This window comes from Osmerus eperlanus, chromosome 11 (genome assembly GCF_963692335.1).
Source record: "Osmerus eperlanus chromosome 11, fOsmEpe2.1, whole genome shotgun sequence".
Taxonomy (NCBI): Eukaryota; Metazoa; Chordata; class Actinopteri; order Osmeriformes; family Osmeridae; genus Osmerus; species Osmerus eperlanus.
Genome location: NC_085028.1, coordinates 2,488,612 through 2,511,111, shown reverse-complemented (window position 1 = coordinate 2,511,111; position 22,500 = coordinate 2,488,612). Strand labels below are relative to the sequence as shown.

The following is a 22,500-nucleotide window of genomic DNA, read 5'->3' as shown; positions in this document are numbered from 1 at the left end:
CTGTGTGTGTGTGTGTGTGTAGGATCTTTATGGGTGTAAATGTGTGTGAGCGTGTGTGCTACCTGCGAGCATCTTATGCACTGCGGGAGCCACGTCCACCTCGACGAGGCTCTCCCAGGTCTGGGCGTGGTAGAGACGGACCTGGGCGCTGCCCTGTAGCGCCAACCAAACGCCTTGGCCGTAGCTCACCATGCAGGTCACACACCTGCTGCTGTCTGAGCCCACCTGGAACCAGTGCTGCAGACACAACAAAAACCAGTATCAAACCAGCCTGCCATCAAACCATCCATCCAGCCTGCCAGCCATTAAACCATCCACCCATCCATCCAGCCATCAAACCATCCATCAAACTGTCCATCCAGCAAGCCATTCAACCATCTATCAATACATCCAGCCAGCCAGCTACAAAACCAGCCAGCCAGCCAGAAAACCAGCCAGCCAGAAAACCAACCAGCCAACCATCCATCAAGGTAGCCATCAAACCATCCATCCATTCGTCCAGGCAGCCAGTCTGACAGAAAACCAGCCATCAAACCATCCATCCAGCCAGCCAGCCAGCCAGCCATAAAACCATTCATCCATCCAGCCAGTCAGCCAGCCAACTATTAGCCAGCCATTCAACCATTCAACCATCCAGTCATCAAACCATCCAGTCAGTCAGCAAGCCAACAAACCATCCACCCAGCCTTTCAAACATCCATCCATCAAGCCTTTCTATACATTCTCCCTTTTACATCCATCTGTCCATCCATTAATCCAACAATATTTCCATCCAATAATTTATATTGAATCCATAAGGAATGTTGATTTGTGTTATGTAAGTTCTATCTAGTGTCAGGCCCCCGCCAGCTCTCCACTGGTGTCCCACAGGGCTCCGTCCTTGGACCACTCCTCTTCTCCCTCTACACCCCCTCGCTTGGACCAATCATCACCTCCCATGGCTTCTCCTACCACTGCTATGCTGACGACACGCAGCTGTACCTGTCGTTCCCCCCGACTGATCCGGGGATCTCAGCTAGGATCGAGGCCTGCCTCGCAGACATCTCCGCCTGGATGACCGAGCACCACCTCCAGCTGAACCTCGCAAAAACAGAACTCCTCATCATCCTGGCCAAGCCCTCCATCTCCCACGATCTCTCAATCACCCTGGGATCGGCGACGGTGACCCCTTCATCCTCTGCCAGGAACCTCGGGGTGACCATGGATGACGAGCTCTCCCTCACAGCCCACATTGCTGAGGTCTCCCGGTCGTGTAGATTCACCCTCTACAACATCCGGAAGATCAGGAGATACCTGTCTGAGCATTCTACCCAGCTGCTAGTCCAAGCACTTGTCCTTTCAAAGTTGGACTACTGCAAATCGCTGCTCGCCGGTCTCCCAGCATGCGCAACCCGCCCTCTCCAGAGGATTCAGAACGCGGCGGCCCGTCTGGTCTTCAATCTACCCAGACGCTCCCATGTTACCCCGCTCCTCATCTCCCTCCACTGGCTTCCCATCACGGCCCGTATCAGATTCAAGACTCTGGTACTGACCTTCCAAGCGGTGAACGGGACTGCACCTGACTACATCAAGTCTCTCCTCCAGCCTTACACCCCCCCCCCCCCCGCCACCTACGGTCTTCTTCTGACAACCGTCTGGTGGTCCCACCGCTCAAGAGCGCCCGGTCCCAACACAAGCTCTTCTCCTGTCTGGCCCCCCAATGGTGGAATCAACTCCCCACCTCCATCAGAGACACTGACTGTCTCCCCACCTTCAAGAAAAGGCTCAAGACGCACTTGTTCCAGGAGTACAACGGCACTTAGGAATGCTTGGCTGGATCTGAAGTTAGTTTCCTCCAGGATTACAATGACTCGTATTGAGAGACTTGCTGCTCTTGTTGGTTAGTTGTAACGGTTTCTTGTACTCGCTGTGAAATATTTTACTGTTGAAGGCTTGCACTCTTGTGGGGAGTTTCATGTTGTTCAATTGTAACTTGTTTAACTGCATGCTCTTATGGTTCTTCCCTTTGGCACTTATTTGGTTTTCCACAATGTATGCTTCATGTTTTGGCTGCTCGCAATGTTTGGGGCTATCTCGTTGTTATGATCAGTGACCTATGCTCTTTTGGAAGTCGCTTTGGATAAAAGCGTCTGCTAAATGCATAAATGTAAATGTATCTGAATATAGATGTGCTGATAGGGCCAGGCCCAGCCTACCTCCTGAACCAGAGAGCTGGTGTTGATGATGAGGACGCGGTTCTGGGATCCACACCACAGCCTAGCGCCCACGGGCACCATCTTGGTGACAGGACCACTGGGTGTGCCCAGACACAACGTCTGGGACGACTGGGCATCCCAGAAGCTACCTACAAAACAAAGAGAGGAAGGAGAGAGAAAAACAGATGACGGCAAGTATCATTTTGAACTTTTTTGAATCCCATCCCATAATTAGGTGTGGAGACTCTGGAGACTTAAACATACGCTGTAACCATATTTTGACATATCGAGACTGAGCCCTTTTTAGATTCAAATTTATCTTCTATATTTTAATTTCTTTCCCTTTTTAGGTTGTGACTATTTCAGTTAGTCTAGACAGTAAACCGATAGAAAGGTTGACACAGAGGACAGTGTGTGCAAACCCCACCTACCTGCTTCTCTCTGGTACACGATCACTTCCCCGTTGGCCAGAGACACAAACACTTTGTTGTCCAAATACCTGCCAACAGAAAAGAGAAAATCCCCCCAAATTGAAGAGGGGAGGATGAAGCAGCACGGAGACTTGACGCACGCGTACACACGTACACACTCACAGAATACACAGGATGGAGGCCGAGTGCTGCATCTTCATGCTGTTCTTGCGGTTGCGGATGTTGTCTGATGACTGGTACACATGGATACTGCAGCACAGAGTAACACATTCGTAAAACGTCACGGTAACACACCGGGAGTTCCTAGTATTCCAAAGAAAATGGCACTGTGTCGAACACAATGGATGTTCGTGCAAGTGCGTCTCTGTGTATGTGTGTGTGTGTATGTGCATGTGCGTATCAGTGTGTATGTGTGTGTGTGTGCGCGCATGTGTGTCTGTGCATGTGTGCATCAGTGTGTATTTCTGTGTGTGTGTGTGTGTGTACCATCCGTCCTCTGTGCCCAGCCAAACAGAGCTCTGGTAGGCCTCGGGGTCGATGCTGAGCAGGTCCTCCAGACTGGCCCTGGTGAAGGAGCCCCGGGAGGATCGGCGCATGGCTCTCCCATCCATGGGGCTCTCGCTGTGGGCCCGGCCGACCACGCCTCCCCCTAGCCTCCCTGGAGCTCCGTAGGAGCTGGCCACCGGGTACTCCTGCTCCTCCTCGCTGCTGGTGGTCTCTGTGGCCATGTCCTTCGAACCGGTGCCTTCCTCGTCTGGGGAGGGACAGGGGAGGAGGTTATGTGTTATGAGGAGGTATGTGTGTGTGTTTGAGCTTATGTGATGTGTGTTCGAGTAAGCGTATGTGTAAGCTTGTATGAAGTTAGTGTTTGTGTGTACAGCCTTACATGATGCGCATGTGTGTATTGTATGCATGTTTGTGTGTGTGTGTGTGTGTGTGTGTGTATAGACTTGGGATGTATGCGGGCGTGTGTGCCGGCTGTACACTCACTCCCATAGCTAGATGATATGGTGGAGTGGCTAGCTTGACTCTGCAGAGTAGAGGAGGGACTAGGAGAATCTTCATCATCCGTGTCGTCACTGTCAAATGGAACCAGCTCTGGCCCCGCCCCTGCACACGATACATACATTTAACTACAGACAAGTCAAGAACAGAACATAAATACTGAGAACTCTTAACTATTAGTATTTAGTTATATTAGGATGTAACATTTCATCCGTGGAACAAAACATAACATCTGTGGGACTTCAGGGAACCGGACCTGAGGGGGGCTCAGCCATCTCCAGTGACGAGTGAGAGATGGAGATGTGCAGCTGCTGCTGGGAGGGGGCGGAGTCAGCCGGGGGGTGGGGCATGGAGGAGGAGGGCTCTGCTACCCGTTCCCTAGGAGACCAGAGCAGTTGTGTTTGTGTGTTTTTTTGTTTTGTTTTTGCTTTGTAATTGTAGGGCTGGAGTTGAAACTTCAAACTTATTGTGACTACCCTGAGTAAAGTTGAAAAACTGTGTGTGTGTGCTCACCTCCCCTTCAGCCCAGGTACAGCAGCTATGCAGATGATCCTAGCTGAGCAGACAGCGATGCAGGCCTCCACTGTGGGCTCGTCTTTGATGTTCAGCAGACACACCTGAAGGAAGGCGAATTAAAACACGCACCATAAATGAAGGGTAGCAGAGATGACGTGCTTGACTTGGAGCACGTGTGAGCACCTACATACAGAGGTACAGGGTTCTTGATGCACATTTTCAAAAAGGAATACGTCAACTAACGGGAAAAGGATACATGTTACTAAATGATTGTGTGTGTGTGTGTGCGCGCGCGCGTGTTCGAGGGAGCTCATACACACCTGACCAACGTAGCCATCACTGTTACACACCCACACCTCGCAACTGCTGTCAGGACAACTGTGGGTGGGGGACGCGCATGAGAACTGGAGGAGGAAAGGGGAGGGAGAGGGGCAGATCAAACGATATCCCACAGTGAAAATAGCTCTAATGACAACAGAGGAAAGGTTGGAGTAACACCTGTATTTTATAACTTCATTCGGCCCTGTGCTGTGTGACATGGTGACGGAGCAGGGAAGTGTTTGGGGGGTAAGGGCGGAGTCTGTCTCACCTGCATCCCACTCCGAGTCTTCATGATGGGGATAGCCTTCAAGAACTCTGGGTCCCACTGGTCCTTGTTCATTGCTATACATAAACAGGTGCACACACGCACGCACACACACACATAAGCAAGCGGAGAGAGGATACAACATCCGCCAACCCCCCCCCTCCAAATGAACCTGGAAAGAAACCGTGGAGCATTCCCGCCGTACGGCATCCTCACCCAGCTTCTTCTTGGCCTCCTCGAAGGCCTGCTCGAAGCTGCAGCGCATGTCCGGAGAGGAGAACTCGAACACGAAGCTGCCGTCCGCCGAGGCGGTGGTCAGCTCCAGCTTGGTGGGCAGGAAGGTCATGCTGAAGGCCAGCGACTGCTTCTCTGCCAGCTCCCTGTGCACCGACGCCATCAGGTCCTTGATCACGTCGTCTAGCGACTGGGGAGGCGGGGGAGAGGGGGAGGAGAGGGGGAGAGCGAGAGCGAGAGCGAGAGCGAGAGCGAGAGAGAGAGAGAGAGAGAGAGAGAGAGAGAGAGAGAGAGAGAGAGAGAGAGAGAGAGAGAGAGAGAGAGAGAGAGAGAGAGAGAGAGGGGGGGGGGATTTGAAGAGGCTGCTGCTGAGACATATTGGTGCCTGGTATATTGACCATGTATTGGTACCTCGTATGTACTGACTACTACATGTAAGTGTCTGGTACATTGACCATGTATTGGTACGTCATGTGTATTAATTACGTATTGGTAACTGGTGCATTGACCATGGGAGTCAGATGGCTGAGCAGCTAGGGAATCGGGCTATTAATCAGAAGGTTGCCGGTTCGATTCCCGGCCGTGACAAATGACGTTGTGTCCTTGGGCAAGGCACTTCACCCTACTTGCCTCTGGGGGGAATGTCCCTGTACTTACTGTAAGTCGCTCTGGATAAGAGTGTCTGCTAAATAACAAAATGTATGGGTAACATCCTGTGTGTTGATACCTGGTGTGGGAAGCTAAGCGTCTCAGACAGCTTGCTGATCTGCCCCAGTGTACTCAGGTCCTCGTCCAGCCGCCCAATCAGCTTCTGGATGCTCTCTCTGTTAGTTGCCTGGGAGGAGTCTGTCACACAGGAAGAGGCAACTTAGGATCTTTGGCTAAAAACTACACTTCCCAGCTACTAGGACTACAAACCAGGGGGGGGGGGGAAGGGAGGCCTTACTTTTCACCATCTCTATGTCTTCTAAAGGAAGTTTCCAGAGGAACTTGTATTTGCTGGAGGTATCAATCACGCTGGCAGCAGAGTAGCTGGGAAAAGACAGAAGAGACTGTTAAACACCACAGAGACATTGCTGTGGATGTTCATGAGATGGACATGGCCACTGTAATGCTGCAACTAAAACATTAGGGGGCAGCAAAGTTCTGTCGAGACAGAATTGACAGGTTTCTCACATGTGAAAGTGTGTGTGGGGTGGGGGGGGGGTTGCATGTATCTTTGTGTGTGGAAGAAGGTGCGTGTGTCTGTGTGTGAGTTTGTGTGTGCGTGTGTTGTCTTACAGGCTCATTGAGCTGCGTCGCAGGGAGCCAGACTTCCTCTTGAGCGTGGTGCAGATGAGCAAGTCACTGAAAAGGAAGAGAGAACGGTCCTTCTTACCCCCCACCGTCTTCTACAGAGAGAGAGAGGGAGAGAGAGAGAGAGAGTGAGAGAGGGAGAGGGGTGGAGGGAAGAGAGGAAGAGGAGGAGAGGCAGATAGAGCACACAAACTCAACATGTGACATCACAACAGAATCTAGAAGAATCCAGCCAGAGCGATGCAGTGCAGAGTGTCCCTCAGACTCACCGCCTCCATGACCATCTCCTGTCTCACAAACTTCCTCTGAGGGTTGAGGATCTGACACAGACACACACACACAGAAGTAACCATCATCAACAAAAACACATTTCCTTCGACGAAATGACCATCTGACACATACTCTACAACTGAGAGAATACAATACTCAGACTACGACCAAGATACCGAGGGTCAAACAGCTCCAAACCACTCCAAGATGCCCAGAGTCTTACATGCTCCACCCCCTCTATGTGGGCCTCGATCTCCTGCATGACCCTGGTCTCTCGCTCCACCTCCTCCGCAGAGCGCCGCCCCTTATTGATTCTCTCCGCCAGGCGTTTGATGTCCCTCTGAGCATCCAGCAGAAACGGATGATCTGGATGGTCCTCTGAAGTATGCTTTAACAGGTCCTGTAACACACACACATGCACACACGTGTAAAGAAATAAACTGCAGCGTTTCTGAATAAAAAAAGTAGGTCCACAAAGGCCCGAAAAGCATGTGCCTTGTCTGTTCGCCAAGCCCAGTGAGAGCCGGGGGCGAGGCCTGGGGCCAGTCCGGGGGCGAGGCCTGGGGCCAGTCCGGGGGCGAGGCCGGGGGCCAGTCCGGGGGCGAGGCCGGGGGCCAGTCCGGGGGCGAGGCCAGGGGCTAGGCCTGGTATAGTACTCACCTTAACCAGTAGCTCATAACGAGGGATCCTCTGGACAGGCTTTATCATCAGATCACCCAGAGCCTGCTTCTCCTTGTTCTCACGCATACTTTGCTGTGTGCATGACAGAGATAGAGAGACAGAGAGGGAGAGAGAGAGAGAGAGAGAAAGAAAGACAGAGAGAAAGGAGAGAAATAGGAGGGTAAGAAAGAGAGTTTATAACTTTATAACTGACATCCCAAGCTTTCAGTCTGGTCAAAGGTCAGCTATCGTAAAGAATGGTGTTATACGTATAATGTCAAGCAAGCACAATGACACACACGCAAAGGCGATTTTATAGGTCTTTTTCATGCTGTTATCTTAACAATTGTGTTATGTTAACAGAATGATATAATGAAGGAGAGGGTTTCTAAGGACAAATCTCACATTATCAATTGTTTTGGAATGACAAACTCCACCCAGAGAAGGATCGTCTGCCAAGTGTGTGTGTGTGTGTGTATGTGTGTGAGCGCGTGTGTTAGGCCTAGCGTGTGTGTGTGAGATCCGATGAGCTCTGTCCCTCTAGGGGATCATCGCTCAAGTGTCTCTTTACAAAACAGCTCCTGGGAAAACCAGCATTGGAAGAACTGGAGGGACAGGATGCGTGCACACACAACGCAAATGTGCTCCTAAAACACACATCTAGTGGTAGGATACACACTGTAGGCTACATGTAGTATGAATATATTTTCAAATGCATGCAGTACATCCACTTTTAAAGCCAGACGTTTGCAATCACGCACGCACTTACCTCTAGAAACTTGTGGAAAGCTGGTTTGGCCTCCTTAGCAATTCTCACAGCGTCTTTGGCGTTTAGAAAGTTGTCGATGTATGCTGAATAAATATTTGCCAGAATCTCTTTGGAGAACTGAGTGAGAGTAGGGAGGAATGAAATGGAAAGATGGAGGAGGGATGTAGAAAGAGAGAAAGCAAGAATGTTAACATGCAAACATTACTATCATATATCATGGTGATCTCAATAATGGTCACAGGCCGAAATCATTCTGCCCAGCAACAGGTGTCTGTCTGGCTGTTGCATGATTGGTCGGTGTGGCATATAGTTACACACAGGAAGATCACCTTCCAGGTTAAAACAATTAACACCAGCCTTTATGGTGCCGAGTATGAATGTTGTCACTGTGTACACACTCCCAAACAGATCCCCCTCCACATAGCATGTCTCTCGGTCCTGCTTTCCTGCCCACAATAGAGGCTTCGTAGGGGGGAAAACAACAAAGACGGAGAAACGGCTACAGAGCAGTAAAGAGACATGTTGTTGGTAACAAGCCCTCCACCCCCTTATGAAAAAAGCCGCTCTTTCTGTCCCCCTCTCCTCCGACTGTGAGGAACGACAAGGCAGCAAGGACAAAGGACCCCTGTCATTGGCCCATCCAGCCAGCCATCCAGCCAGCCATCCAGCCATCCAGCCATCCATCCATCCATCCATCCAGCCAGCCATCGAGTCAGCCATCCATCCAGCCATCCATCCAGTCAGCCATCCATCCATCCAGCCATCCAGTCAGCCATCCATCCCCAAAGAGGAGGTACATGAGCATCTATCCTCAGTTCCCAAACCTCTTTCTCATCATTGTTACCTTCTTAACACACACACACACACATCTGAAAGAGAGAGTCACTACTTACTGATTGAATGAGGATGTGGCCCACGGTCTGTCTGTCGTGCCATTGGCTGACGCATCCAGAGACCTGTTCCAGGAAGTGCTCGTGGTGCTCCAGGATCTCAGGGATCTGGTAGAACATCTCATCCACCAGAGAGGGATCTACCAGGGATCCACTGTCAGGCTGCTTCAGGGGCCTCATGTACCCCTGGAGGGAAGGAGAGAGAGAAAGGAAGGGAGGTAAGTATGTGTTTGAATGTTTGAGTGAGTGTGTGTGCATGCATGCGTACGTGCATGTGTTGTAGGACAGGCTTTGATTAAAGGAAATACCTCTTTTTCCCCAATGGGCCCACAGTATCTGCCTTTTAAATATTTTCCGCTTTCCAAAGACAGGATAAAATTGTCAAATTTCTCCCTCTCTCTTCCACCCTTTATCACCTCCTCTCCTGTCATCCCTCCTCCCTCTCTAACCGTGAGCCTCACTCCCTTTCAACTCTACATTTACATTTAGTCATTTAGCAGACGCTCTTATCCAGAGCGACTTACAGTAAGTACAGGGACATTCCACCCAAGGCAAGTAGGGTGAAGTGCCTTGCCCAAGGACACAACGTCATTTCGCACGGCCAAACCGGCAACCTTCTGATTAATAGCCCGATTCCCTAACCGCTCAGCCATTTGACCCAAAATTTCCACTTAAAACTGTTTACGCAGACACGTACATGATGTTCGGAACTCTTCAGGGAATCCATTTTGGAGGTGCTGTGACATGGCTCTTTTACTGTGGTAACCGTGGTAACCTGCTCCCCCACGTTGCCATGGGAACACTGGGCTTGTCATTTTCTTGCCGTACGGGTATAAATGATCGGGACTGTCCATCTGCTTCTCCTGCTCCATCCATCTCTCTCTCGCTCTCCATCTTTCCCTCTGTCTCTCCCTCAAATACATTTTTCTCTCTCCTCGCATGTCTCTGTCTTGACTTACCAGATAAGTCTGTTATATCGCTCACTTTTATATAAATTCATCTCTGCAGAGTACAGCAAGCTCCTGTCTCTGCCTCTTTCATTTCCTCAATTTCACACCCTCCCTCCCTCTCTCGCTCGCTCTCCCTCGTTCATCAACACAAACACAGTTCGCCTTCACATTGACTGGTGCAGTGTTACGTAACAGCAGGATCAGCACATAGACCGACACAGAGAGTGCCCCGTCCGATGAGATTGGACAGGGTTTGTGGCCCTAGGTGAGGTGAGGTCAACACTTTGTCTGTGCGATCAAGTTAAGGGCGCGTGTGCGTTACCTGGATGAGTGTCCGCAGGGACTCCACGTACGACTGCTCAGTGTCCAGGAGGGTCATCACGACATGTCTCCTCATGTCCTGCAGGGGGCGACAACACAGACAACGCAGCTCGTCACCCTGCTGCCGCCGCAGGACGCGCACGTGCGCACGCACGCACCGTGGCAGACACAAACACACAAAGACCAAAACACACACACACGCACAAAGTGGACCATTTTGTCTCATCCCTCCCCCCCTCCCAAAATGTATTGCTTCCTGTTTACATAGTTTGTCTCAGTCCACTGAGGGGAGAGGAGATAGGAAAAGAGGAGATAGGAAAAGAGGAGATAAAAGAAAAGGCACAAAAAGGAAGGATGAAAGGGACAAAGAGAGAAGAGGTAAAGAGACCAAAGAACAGGAAGTGATGAAGATGGTGATTATGGTCAAACGCTGCTGTCGGTACACAGTCAATACGGGTCACATGGATGTCATGACATCATTCACCAACAGCAGTCATCTATCTCTCCTCACACCACACTCACCAGAGACCATACACACACACACACACACACGCACACACATTCGCGGTTCATATTCCCAGCCAAACACATCACTGATTTTATGGTCAGATGCAACAAAACCAATTTATGAAACTGGGAAGAGGTGATCCCACATAGCTCATGACAACTTGTTCTGGTTGGACATGACACATATATATGTGTCATGTACGGTCTTCTGATGGCACACTTGGTAGAAGTCAGAGAGAATCGGTCTCGACACACACAGTATAAATACAGACAGAGAGAGTGAGAGACAGACAGACAGAGAGCGAGAGCGAGGCGAGAGCGAGAGCGAGAGCGAGAGAGAGAGAGAGAGAGAGAGAGAGAGAGAGAGAGGGGGCTAATGAAACCAACCTCCTGAGCTCCATTTATTGTTTCCTTGCCAACCAGCAGCATCCTCCATGTCTATCTCAGTGAACACTCACCATGCATACACACACACATTAAATCACCCCAGTGACCTTTCTACCCACTGAAAACATTTCAGGTCCCCAGCTCTTTCTAATCACCATTGAAACACATACATCATCTGACCGGCTCAGTAGTTCAGTAATTGATTGTTTACATCCCAGAACCCCAGTATCGTGTGTCACTGTCAACAGACAGTAGCAGTACAGTACAGGCCGAGGCATGACTAAGCGATTCTGAAAACTAGATTCAACGTACTTTAAACTACTACTAAGACAGAAAGATAGTTAAGGATGAGAGGAGAAGAGAGAGAGAAAAGCTGGAGTGGGAGGTTATCCCAGCATATCACAGAGCCAGAGGCAAACCTGAAATATCACTGTAACAGCATGAACACACACCTGAAATCTAACAGAGCCAGAGGCAAACCTGAAATATCACTGTAACAGCATGAACACACACCTGAAATCTAACAGAGCCAGAGGCAAACCTGAAATATCACTGTAACAGCATGAACACACACCTGAAATCTAACAGAGCCAGAGGCAAACCTGAAATATCACCATATCACCATGAACACACGCACACACACACACAATTCTCTCTAAGGACATATTTACATTTATGCCCGAACATCTCTGTCCCCTGCCAACACCTCCCCAACACACACACACTACTCAATGCCAGGCTACAGCTAAAAATAAGCACAACATCCCAAAACTCCATATTTAGTGTTTTACATCTTGATTTCCCAGTAGTCTAAGCGGTTGGGACCGGAGAGAAGTTTGGACAAGGTTTGTGTGTGTGTATTTTTGGTAAGTGTGTGTGGTGATACATAATATGGAAAACTCAATCTCATAAACACACTGTGTGTAAACAAATCATATAGTTGGGCAGACTCATTTTAGGGGTAACCAGGGATTTAATAACTTAAAAGGCTTATCAAAGGAAAATAATGACTGTGTCATTGGGTTCTGAGTCGGTTGGGTTGAACAATGTTCCTGGAAAACTGGTTAGATGGTAGGAAGCAGGAAGAGAACTAAAGAGAGACAGAGGGAGAGGATCGGACAGAGAGAGGGCTGGAACTGGCAGTGGGTCAATACCCAGTCCATTATCCTGTCTGTGGCATGGTTATGTACACACACACACACCCATCTCACAACAGCTACGATGAAAACAGTTCTGTAATGTCAAGGTGACACACACACCTCGACGTGACTGGTGTGAACCATCATGTCCCGTGCTGGGTCACTTCTCTAAACAAGACACACACACACACACACACTATACTCAGGACGCAGGATATGTACGCTGAAGCACAAAGGCAAACACATACACACACACACCTGCCATAATAATCAACACACGAAACGTCTCCTTCACGCACACATTCAATTTTGTCAAACATTCACCTTCACAAACGAGAACACGCACACACACTCGTCAGAACAGTGAGACCGGCTGTGGGTTTCCCAGATCCGACCACGGTCTTGCCCCCTTGACCTTCTCTCCTCTGCTCCGCCTAGGAGTGAAAGGAATGTCCCACACAGCTTAGATGTGGGTGTGTGCTGTGGAGATATAAGTTGGGTGTCTTTTTTAAACAATGGTCACAAGCGTGAAAGAGTGTACAGAGGACATGACTGAGGTAGAACCTGAGAGGATATTCCCTCAACATCAGGAATGTGTTTCTATTCTGGCCCTGCTGCCTTTATTTGATAATGTTCCCCCCTCCCTTGCACGCGCGCGCACACGCACGCACACACGCACACGCACACACAGGAACTTCAGGGAATAATGTTTGCAATGCTGGTTTCATTTTAATGGCAGGACCTGCATGGCCAAATCTCACAACAAACTGGAGCTCAGAGAACATATAGATCAAGAGAGTCCGATTATATACCATATATGAGCATATAAGGCTTGGAAGAGACATAACTCTGACACACACAAATATTCATGTCTGTTCTTCTAACAAGGCAAAATGTCTGTTGGACCTCTGTTCAAAGGCAGATGTCGAGCCTATGGCACTGGTCTCATTTTGATTGGCTAAGAGACCAAAGCCCCGCTCTCTCTGATGGTTACGATTGGCTCAAGGGGTTTAGCCTGTCTCTTATTAGACTCTTGTGGGGATACGAGAGTGTGTGTGTGTGTATAAGTGTGTGTGAGTGTGTGTGTGTACACTATTCTTGAAGAGGGGCTCTCATATCCCAATAAATACTTCACCACATGGGGTCTCCACTGTTAAACAGAGTCCTGTCAGCCAAACAGTACCAGAGGTTACCAGCTAACATTATGGCAAAGTTGATTGTAGCCGTGCAAACAGGCAGGTTCTCACACCAACCTGATAACCTACATTAACATGAGGCAATGATTAGAGCTGCAAACACACACACACACACAAAACACAATACACAGGGGTACACACACCTCTGAAAGAGAATGTCCCCACTCTGCTGTCGTCAACAGCCCCCCCCGCCCACCCCTTCCTTGACGATGGTAGTCCCTGACAACAGTGCTCTAGCGACAGCAGCCAGTGTGACTGTCTCCGCCCACTCACCAACTAACAACCTCTCCACCAGCCCGCCTCTCGCCGCCCCTTCTACCTTCCTCTGACAGACTACTCATGGCTCCCAGTTTGATTTAAACCTCCAGGGTTGGGGCGTACCCAGGGGGGCCTGGATTGCAGTGCCTCGTCAGACAAATGCTTCGAAGGTGCCTGACTGTCTACTGCCGGCCCCCTGCTTCGAAGGCCTCTGGAGCTACTGTCTCCCAACACAGTTATGGAAGTGTGTCGCAGCTGCTGTGAAGGGCACACGAAGAGAGACAGAAAGAGGATGTGTGTGTTTGAGTGGATGCCTGTTAATCCGTGTACCAGGCAATCAATTGGAAACAGATCTTTCCAATTGATATTGATCAATGTCCTTTCTCAACATCACACAAAAGAATCAAGCCACGCACACACCCACACCCGATGTAAAACACCCTGCCAAAACATGAATTAATACCCTTCCAGACCACAAGCAGACCCTGCACTCCAGAACCCCATCTCTCTTCCGACCTCCAACTGTCATCTTCCTGTTTTCTTCCCCTCTCGCTACGATTCACACGGGTAAATCCTCTCTGTGTGGATTAGGTCTGTGTGTCCGGATTAGAGACTCTATGAGTGTTCTGTCGTATCTGTGCCCATGTGTGCGCATGTATGTGTGGTGAGTCATGCGTGTGTGTGTATGTACGTAAGCATTATCCTCTTAAGTCCATGTGTGGTGCTGGGATATGTAGCAGAGGTCCAATTTTCTGTGTCAGAAAGACTTTGGGACTAATTACAGAGACATGACTCTGTACACAGAGAGAGAGAAAGAGAGAGAGAGAGAGAGAGAGAGAGAGAGAGAGAGAGAGGGGGGGGGCTAATGAAACCAACCTCCTGAGCTCCATTTATTGTTTCCTTGCCAACCAGCAGCAGAGAGAGAGAGAGAGAGGGGGGGGGCGGGGTAGGTGACACGGACTGAAAGGAAACTTGGAGGTAAGCAGAAGAAAGGAATAGAAAAGAAACAGGAAGAAGTTGTGAGAAAGCAGAGCGGCACAGGGAAGATATGACGAGATGGAGCTCGAGAGAGGGTCATCTCCATGTACAGTCCAAGAGAGGCTGGAGATGACGGCTGTGGTGGTAATCCTACTCTGTGTCTGAGTAAGAGCTGTGCAGCAAAAACACGCGTGTTGCAACAACATACACGCATACGTCACACACACACACGCATGCATGCATGGCAACAACATACACCACCAGCCATCCCACGTACACACACACACACGGCAACATATACACATACAGCCATCCCCAAGCCACACACACACACACACATAGCAAGAACCCCCCCCAACACACAAACAGTTCTACCTCGCCGTTAGAGTGGGAACTCCCAGCTCCAATCCCGTTGCCATTGACGCCCCCACTGGAGTTCATATTCCCATTCCCAACGTTGTTATTCCCGACGTGCTCGGCCACATCCCGGTCTGTCGCCTCCTCCGCTGCTCCTCCACCACCACCTCCTCCTCCTCCCCCCCCCTCATCGCTGGCGCTCTCCCCATTCTCCTGCATTTCCTCAAGAGCAATGGTGAACTGGGCAAGGGTCCGGACCATCTGCAGCATACGGAACAGTCTGTGCGTTTCCACACACACACACGCACTTGCACGCACGCGCTCACACGCACGTCAAATGTCACGCGTCCCCCAAACCCCCCGAACCCCCCCCCCCCCCAACCCCCCGAAAAATCCCCCACAGAGCGCGTGCACGAAAAAAAAAGCACCTGTTGGCGCCAGGGAGAAAAGCGCAGGTGCGTGGTGTGTCCGATTCTTCTTTCAACGGAGGTACACCCCAAAAAAGACGGGTCTCCGCCCACCACCCCCCCCCCCCCCTCCCAAAGGAAAACCTTTTTGGCTACTCCGCCCGTTTTTTGAAGTCCACCGGTTATTCTGCCGGAGACGATGACTCCGGCTCCCCTGGGATCCTTCCGCCTCTAAAAACAAGCTGGATCCCAGATGCCCCTCTTGTTCAGCTCCTTCCTCCAGAGAGATCCCAGATCACTTTGGATCCTTTAAATCCACCGCCGGTTGCAGGGATCCATCCTCATTCAGAATGCCTTTCCGTAGATTCCAGATTCCATCTGTCAGTGTGTGTGTGTGTCTATCACACTCCTCACGAGCAGGTAGAGCTGCCTCCTCCGTGTGTGTGTGTGTGTGCCCGTGCAGCTGGTGCGTAGACAGAGATGCCGTTTTTTTTCTCCGCGACTTGTGTGCACGAAATTGGTGTGTGTGTTGCAGCCCTCCCCCTGAGTGTGTATAATGAGAGACAGCAGGCAGGGCAGACGCTCACCGCTCAGCCCAGCTCAGGCTCTACCAATCCATCCACAAGTAATTCATCCCAGCTTGGCAACGGGAGGAAAAGAAGAGCCAGGCACAGCGAGCGGAGACCAGAGTCATCCACCCACCGGCAACGTTCAGAGCACGACTGGCAACGCTCGCTGATCACCATAGCAACAGAGAGGCTGACTGGAACTTCAGGGGTTCATGCACACACGCAGAGTACATGTGTGTGTGCACACATTTACATGCATACACGCAATGAGCTACAACGCAACCCATAGGCTACTTCTTTTGCCCCCGTTGCCTTATGGCAGGCGATACCGAAGCATTCGGTCTCGCACACGCAGATTGGACTACATTTTCCTACCAAGGGCCATCAGGCTTCTGAATGAACACTGATACACTGTCGACACTCACACTAGTCATTTTACACACTGTCACTTCAGCTACTGGTTGCACTTTCAGATACTGGTTGCACAATCATAATAATAATTATGACAATAATAATAATAATTGTACCCTACTTGTCTCTAGGTTAGTATAGGTTTTAAGGTTAGTATCGGTTATTATGTGTATTATAAGTTTAGTATACTGTATTGTTTATTTTTTTGGTATATTTAGGAGGTTTGTTATTATATGTTAGCTCATCATAAGTGTAACTTATGTTCTGAGTACTTGATGTTGTGCCAGGATGGTTTGCGTTGTCTTGTCCGAAGAATTTCAGCGCCCAGTCTGACCCTGTGTTGTTCTGTGCATCTGACAAGAAAAGACTCGGACTTGCGACAAAGCAGATTATACAATGTCCACACTAACTAGATCAACTCATTTAGCCTGCAGACAGGGAAAGGTGGTGTGTGTCGGGAGAGATTTAGGGAACGTGTGCAAAACCAAAACGCTGCATGTGACCTGAAGTGTAACTCCTGAAAGACGCTCATACATCAAAGCACACCGCTTCAGAAGTTTGGACGTCACACACACACGCCTGTCCGGCCCTAAGATGACCCTTCACCTAACAGAAGGGGGTGGAGACTCATCCGAACATCCCAAGACCATTCAGTCTTTAGTAAAGTCGATACGATTCGATTGAAACTGCATTCTGGGGAGCCCACACTGCCCCCCTCCCAGCCGGACCTGGTGGAGAGATCACACAGAGATTGGGGAGCGGGCAGACAGCGACAGGAAAGGTCACGCGGGGACAGGACGTATGTCACCTTTCATCCTTGTTGCCATGGCGACAACAAAGGGGGCTTTTAGGTCTGATGATACGGATGAAACGTGAAGACACACACGCAGAAATGTATAGATCAAAAGGGGTTAGGTCCAAAGGCCGTGATAAGAAATGCGCAGGAGAGAGACAGAAAGAGAGAGAGACAGAAAGAGAGAGAGATACAAAGAGCGAGACAGAAAAAGAGAGAGTGAGAGAGAAGACAACATTCAATGTGACGTTTAGGAAAGCGGACACGCGTGTGAAAAAAGGAGAGGGTGATGAGAGGACGAGAAGTAGGAGGGGAGCAATGACAAGACTGGGGGATTTTTTGCCCTGCTAAAAAACAGGCCGTTTACAACAACAGGTGCGTGTGTGTGTGTGTGTGCTTGAACACTCACTGAATAGAGAAAAGGCAAAGGGCAATTTCAACATTTCAGAAAACGCTAAAAGCTATCGACAGCTTTAACCAGTCACAAGCTGGCATAACAAAAGCATCCACATAACCAGCTAGGAAGGTCAGAACCTAGGGTATCCATAGCAACCCCTCATCCTTGCATCCTCTGCACTTCCTGTTTAGCATGGACCTGCCAATGGTTGCCAGGCAGCAAGCTCAAGAGCAAAGGGTGTGTGTGTGTGTGTGTGTGTGTGTGTGTGTGTGTGTGTGTGTGTGTGTGTGCGCATTTACAGGTGATTCTATCTTTGTAAAAAGTGTGGAGCTTGGATGACCTAAAAAAGCACCTGGCAGACCATACCAGACCCATATTTGAGACATATCTATGACTCTCTCTCACACACACACACACACACACACACAATACAGACACAGTCTAACTGTTACTGGCCCATGTGACTGCACCATCAATCCAGATGTGTCTGTAAATTGGGTCAGCAAAATGAGACAAATAGCCCAGTGGTCCCTGCATCCCAAAGCCATTAGGAACAAAATGTCCTCTCAACCAAAAGTCAACACACACACTAAAAACTGGACCAGCAATGGACATTTAACCACAAATAATGTGGCCTCTTAACCCCACACAGTTAATACATACAAAATAAAGTAATTGACAAACACAACCACACACATACATACACATCTATCTAGATTCAGATTCAGCAGGTTGTTAAATAGTTTCTGCAGCGGTCAGACCTCCCTGTTCTCCACCCTGTTCAGAAATATGTGTGCGCACGTGTGTGTGTGTGTGTGTGTGTGAGTGTACGTGTGTGACTAGTAGTGCCTGGAAACACCAGGCCTGAGTACTGAACACCTGCATGGGCCTACTACCATATCACAAGGATGCATCTGTTATGAGTTTGAGACGCACACACACAGACCTGTTGGGGGAGATGCACATGACACGTCCACGATGACACCTGTCAACACACACCCGCTCTCCCACAGGTGGGTGTTGCTCTTCACTAATGTGTCGGGTATGATGCAAAGTTCTCCTTGTGCTGTAGCTGGTACCTAGACTCTGGTACTATGGGCCAACGCATGATCGCAATCCATCAAAACAAGGTTGTGTGTGTGTGTTAAACACTATCCACCTGGTGTTTCTCAAAGCACACCTGTATGGACACACGGACACACCCTTTCCCGCTGGCCCCCTCGCACGCATGCACGCACACGAGCACACAGTGAAAGACAGAATGACGGCAGACAGATGTAGTCGGAGACAGAGGGTGTTTTATATATCAGGGGCACATGTCTGTCACCTGGTGCCAGGTGCGTGTGTGATAGTGTGTGTGTGTGTGTTCCAGGTGTGCGCATGTGTATCTACCGCTGATAAAGTGCCACACTCATTATTTTCCCCCATTTTCTTTTTAAATAACTGACACGTTTGTGAGGAAGGAGGAGAAGGTTCTAGAGCACTGTGGGGGGTCCTGATGAAGTAGACAAGGTAAAGATGGACAAACGGCACACAGCCACTCACACACAGCACACACACGGAACACACAAACGCATGCATAAAGCACAAGAAGCAACTGCTCAGAGGTTTAAAAATAACCCTTATAAATAAGAAACCTTCTCCAAAAACACACTGCCTGTTTCTTCTCTCCTTGTTCTCTGTCTCTCTCCCCTCCTCTCTCTGCCCTCCTCTCTCTCCCCTCCCCTCCTCTCTCTCCCCTCCTCTCTGCCCTCCTCTCTCTCTGCCCTCCTCTCTCTCTGCCCTCCTCTCTCTCTGCCCTCCTCTCTCTCTGCCCTCCTCTCTCTCTGCCCTCCTCTCTCTCCCCTCCTCTCTCTCCCTTCCTCTCTCTCCCCTCCTCTCTCTGCCCTCCTCTCTCTGCCCTCCTCTCTCTGCCCTCCTCTCTCTGCCCTCCTCTCTCTGCCCTCCTCTCTGTGCCCTCCTCTCTCTGCCCTCCTCTCTCTCCCCTCCTCTCTCTCCCCTCCTCTCTCTGCCCTCCTCTCTCTGCCCTCCTCTCTCTGCCCTCCTCTCTCTGCCCTCCTCTCTCTGCCCTCCTCTCTGTGCCCTCCTCTCTCTGCCCTCCTCTCTCTCCCCTCCTCTCTCTCCCCTCCTCTCTCTGCCCTCCTCTCTCTCCCCTAGCTCTTTCCTCTTCTTCCCTGTCTCATATCTTACTCGAACTCTCTTTCTTCCTGGCAGACAAATATTTTTTGAAGCTCTTAAAGATCCCTTTTGACCACCGATTTATCCCTGTGCTGTTCTTCCATTTACAAAAGCAGACATACACACACGGCTATTGCAAACAACTACACAGCTGACTATGGTGATGAGGTTGTATGATGTGTTGTGAGGCCAGTGTATACCAAGAGTTAGAGAAATGAAGAATAGGAGGAGGAGAAGGAGGAGAAAGTTTGAGCAGTGTAAGGAGACAGCAGTCTACTGACCTTGTCCTGAGTTGACACTGTTTATGAGTTGGACAGAGGGTCAACTTAGCAGGTCAGATTCTCTGAGGGTGAGTAACATGCACACACACTAAGAAGATACTGTACCCGAGGGAGAGATGGTCATTCAATGATCCATCACACATTTTTAGACGTTTGTGTGGGTGTGTGTTTAGATATACTGTATGTGCAGACTTTGGGTGTTCTCATGAGGGCAAATTCAGAGAACAAGTAACTAGATACACTTGCTCTGCAAATACGCCCTTATTGTCTGTGTGTGTGTGTGTGCGCGCGCATGTGTATGTGTGAGATACCCGTGCAGTGAAGAGAGGTCTTTGTCCCTGAAAGATGGGGTTGAGTAGAGGAGAAAAGCGATGCTTGATTTGAGAAAAACTGTGCACACACACACACTCGTGGGTGTAAAGACACACGTGTGTAGCAACCCAAAAGGAGACATGATAGGTCTTGAAATGTCACAGATCAGGGTGTGGACACAGCTAGTTCTGTCTGGACAGCTGTTAGCTTCTTCCGTCCACCTGACAAAACAGCCAGGCTTATCAGATCCAGAGTGACGTTGGTGATGGCTGACCGAATGCAACCCATCAGGCAGGCTCTCTAGTGGAGCTGTTGGATCTGAACTGGGTCTGGGATTGAGGATTGGAAGGGTCTGCTTATGGGCAACTTCTAACCCCCTGCCTCCCCCAGGCCCCCTTCCTTCTCGTCCACAGCCAACATCTCACAAAGCACTGGGATCCACAGACAGACCACACCGGAAATTCCCGTTTCTGATATTCTTCCCATCTCCCTCTGTCCCTCTCTCTCCCTCTCTCCCTCTGTCCCTCTCTCCCGCTGTCCCTCTGTCCCTCTCTCTCCCTCTGTCCCTCTCTCTCCCTCTGTCCCTCTCTCCCTCTGTCCCTTTCTTTCCCTCTCTCCCTCTGTCCCTCTCTCCCGCTGTCCCTCTCTCTCCCTCTGTCCCTCTCTCTCCCTCTGTCCCTCTCTCTCTCTCTCTCTGTCCCTCTGTCCCTCTCTCTCCCGCTCTCTCTCCCTCTCTCCCTCTCTCCCTCTCGGCCCAGCCTTCATTCTCGTTCCCCAACTATCTTGCGCCATCTCTCCGTTTTGCAAGGCAGAGGGCTATTTTTAGTGGATGGACCAATACCAAGGACTCGGGAGGGAATGTGGCTGTCTGCTTCCCCTCCCTCACTCCCTTCCCTCCTTCCCTTTCTTCCTTTCAGACATGTGACAGAACTCAGTGGCATTATGCATCTGTGTTTCCCTGACAGGCAGGCAACCAGCCTACCACATACAAAACATTTTTTTTAGCTTGTGCATGCGTAAAAGAGAAAGAAAGTGAGAGAGAGAAGAAAAGAAAAAAAAAAGAAATCTCCAGTAAGTGTTTAGCAGATTAGCTTCTGTATTATAACAAGCTACACCCCCCAGCAGGTCTGACTAACTGGCTACAAGGCTTAAACTAAGCTCCTGCAAAGCCCCCCCCCCCCTCCTCATTGCCTCCTTGACTTCCCTCTTGCCTCACTTCCTCCCCTTTTCCTTTACCCCCCCCCCCCCCATTTCTCCATAGCATCTTTCTCCCCTAAAGAATTGACGAGTCTTTGTGAAAGTCCCTGTCCCTGTCCACGAGTCCCTGTTCAGACCAGTGCCTGGTCTGAACAGGTAGGGTTTCATATCTCGTCCCCCCCTCTCTTTGTCTCCTACCTCCTCTCTAGATAGGTCTGTCAAGGACATGAGCACAGGAAACCAACTTTAGGACAGGAGAGGGCGAAGACTCTCTCTCTCTCAGGCAGGTGACAGACAGGTCCTGAGCAGCTGTTGGCCGATCTGAGGACACGCCCACATACCACAGGGCATTCCGGAACCCCTGCCAGTCCCTGTTACCATGACAACCACCGGACTGTGGCTTAGCCCTGCTCGGTCGGACTCGGACAATTAGTTGCAATGAATGAATGAATGAATGAATGAACAAATAGATAAATAGAGGGAGCGAGGGTTGAACGAAGAGAGCATTTGAGGAATAGAGGAAAACAAGAGGGATATGGATGGAGAAAGGGAAAAAGAACCTGAGCAGAGACCTCGAGGAGGGCTTTTAACTGGAGGTCAGGCCAGAGCTCATCTATCTTTCTGACTCAGGACAAAACACTACCACAAAACACACACACGCACACACACACACAAATGATGTCACCCAGGAATCTCAGATCCCGCTCTCCTTCAGGACTGAGCGCTAAAACCAAGAAACGCGAGGAAGGCACAGTCTTGTGTGTGTGTGTGTGTTCGTGAGATTGTATGTGTGCCTGCCTGCCTACGAACATGTGTGAACAATGCCGTTAGTCTGAATCACACGCACACTCTCACATGCACACACACTGAACAGTTATGTGATGGTGTGTGCACGTAAGGGCCAGTTCACCATTCCTTACCAGCATAGAGGTGTGTGATGCATCAGTCAGTCACACTCACACTACACACAGCAGACTAACAGCTTCTGGCACACACAGACACACTTAAGC

At 49.9% G+C, this 22,500-nt stretch overlaps 1 protein-coding gene across 1 annotated transcript in view; it reads right to left on the bottom strand.

The window, feature by feature from the left end:
- The window catches only part of LOC134028622 (rho guanine nucleotide exchange factor 17-like), a 37,135-nt gene that overhangs the window by 3,474 nt on the left and 11,161 nt on the right, over positions 1–22,500 (bottom strand). Inside the window, exons 2-21 of the mRNA XM_062472261.1 lie at positions 10,125–10,202; positions 8,856–9,038; positions 7,963–8,079; positions 7,194–7,286; positions 6,757–6,933; positions 6,533–6,583; positions 6,249–6,358; positions 5,914–5,999; positions 5,695–5,813; positions 4,950–5,157; positions 4,737–4,810; positions 4,468–4,551; positions 4,145–4,248; positions 3,888–4,009; positions 3,617–3,736; positions 3,113–3,380; positions 2,789–2,875; positions 2,627–2,694; positions 2,196–2,344; positions 63–237 (exon numbers count right to left, since the gene is read on the bottom strand). Of these exons, the coding sequence (XP_062328245.1) occupies positions 63–237; positions 2,196–2,344; positions 2,627–2,694; positions 2,789–2,875; positions 3,113–3,380; positions 3,617–3,736; positions 3,888–4,009; positions 4,145–4,248; positions 4,468–4,551; positions 4,737–4,810; positions 4,950–5,157; positions 5,695–5,813; positions 5,914–5,999; positions 6,249–6,358; positions 6,533–6,583; positions 6,757–6,933; positions 7,194–7,286; positions 7,963–8,079; positions 8,856–9,038; positions 10,125–10,202 (2,473 nt within the window). The remainder of the gene's footprint in view (positions 1–62; positions 238–2,195; positions 2,345–2,626; positions 2,695–2,788; positions 2,876–3,112; positions 3,381–3,616; positions 3,737–3,887; positions 4,010–4,144; positions 4,249–4,467; positions 4,552–4,736; positions 4,811–4,949; positions 5,158–5,694; positions 5,814–5,913; positions 6,000–6,248; positions 6,359–6,532; positions 6,584–6,756; positions 6,934–7,193; positions 7,287–7,962; positions 8,080–8,855; positions 9,039–10,124; positions 10,203–22,500) is intronic.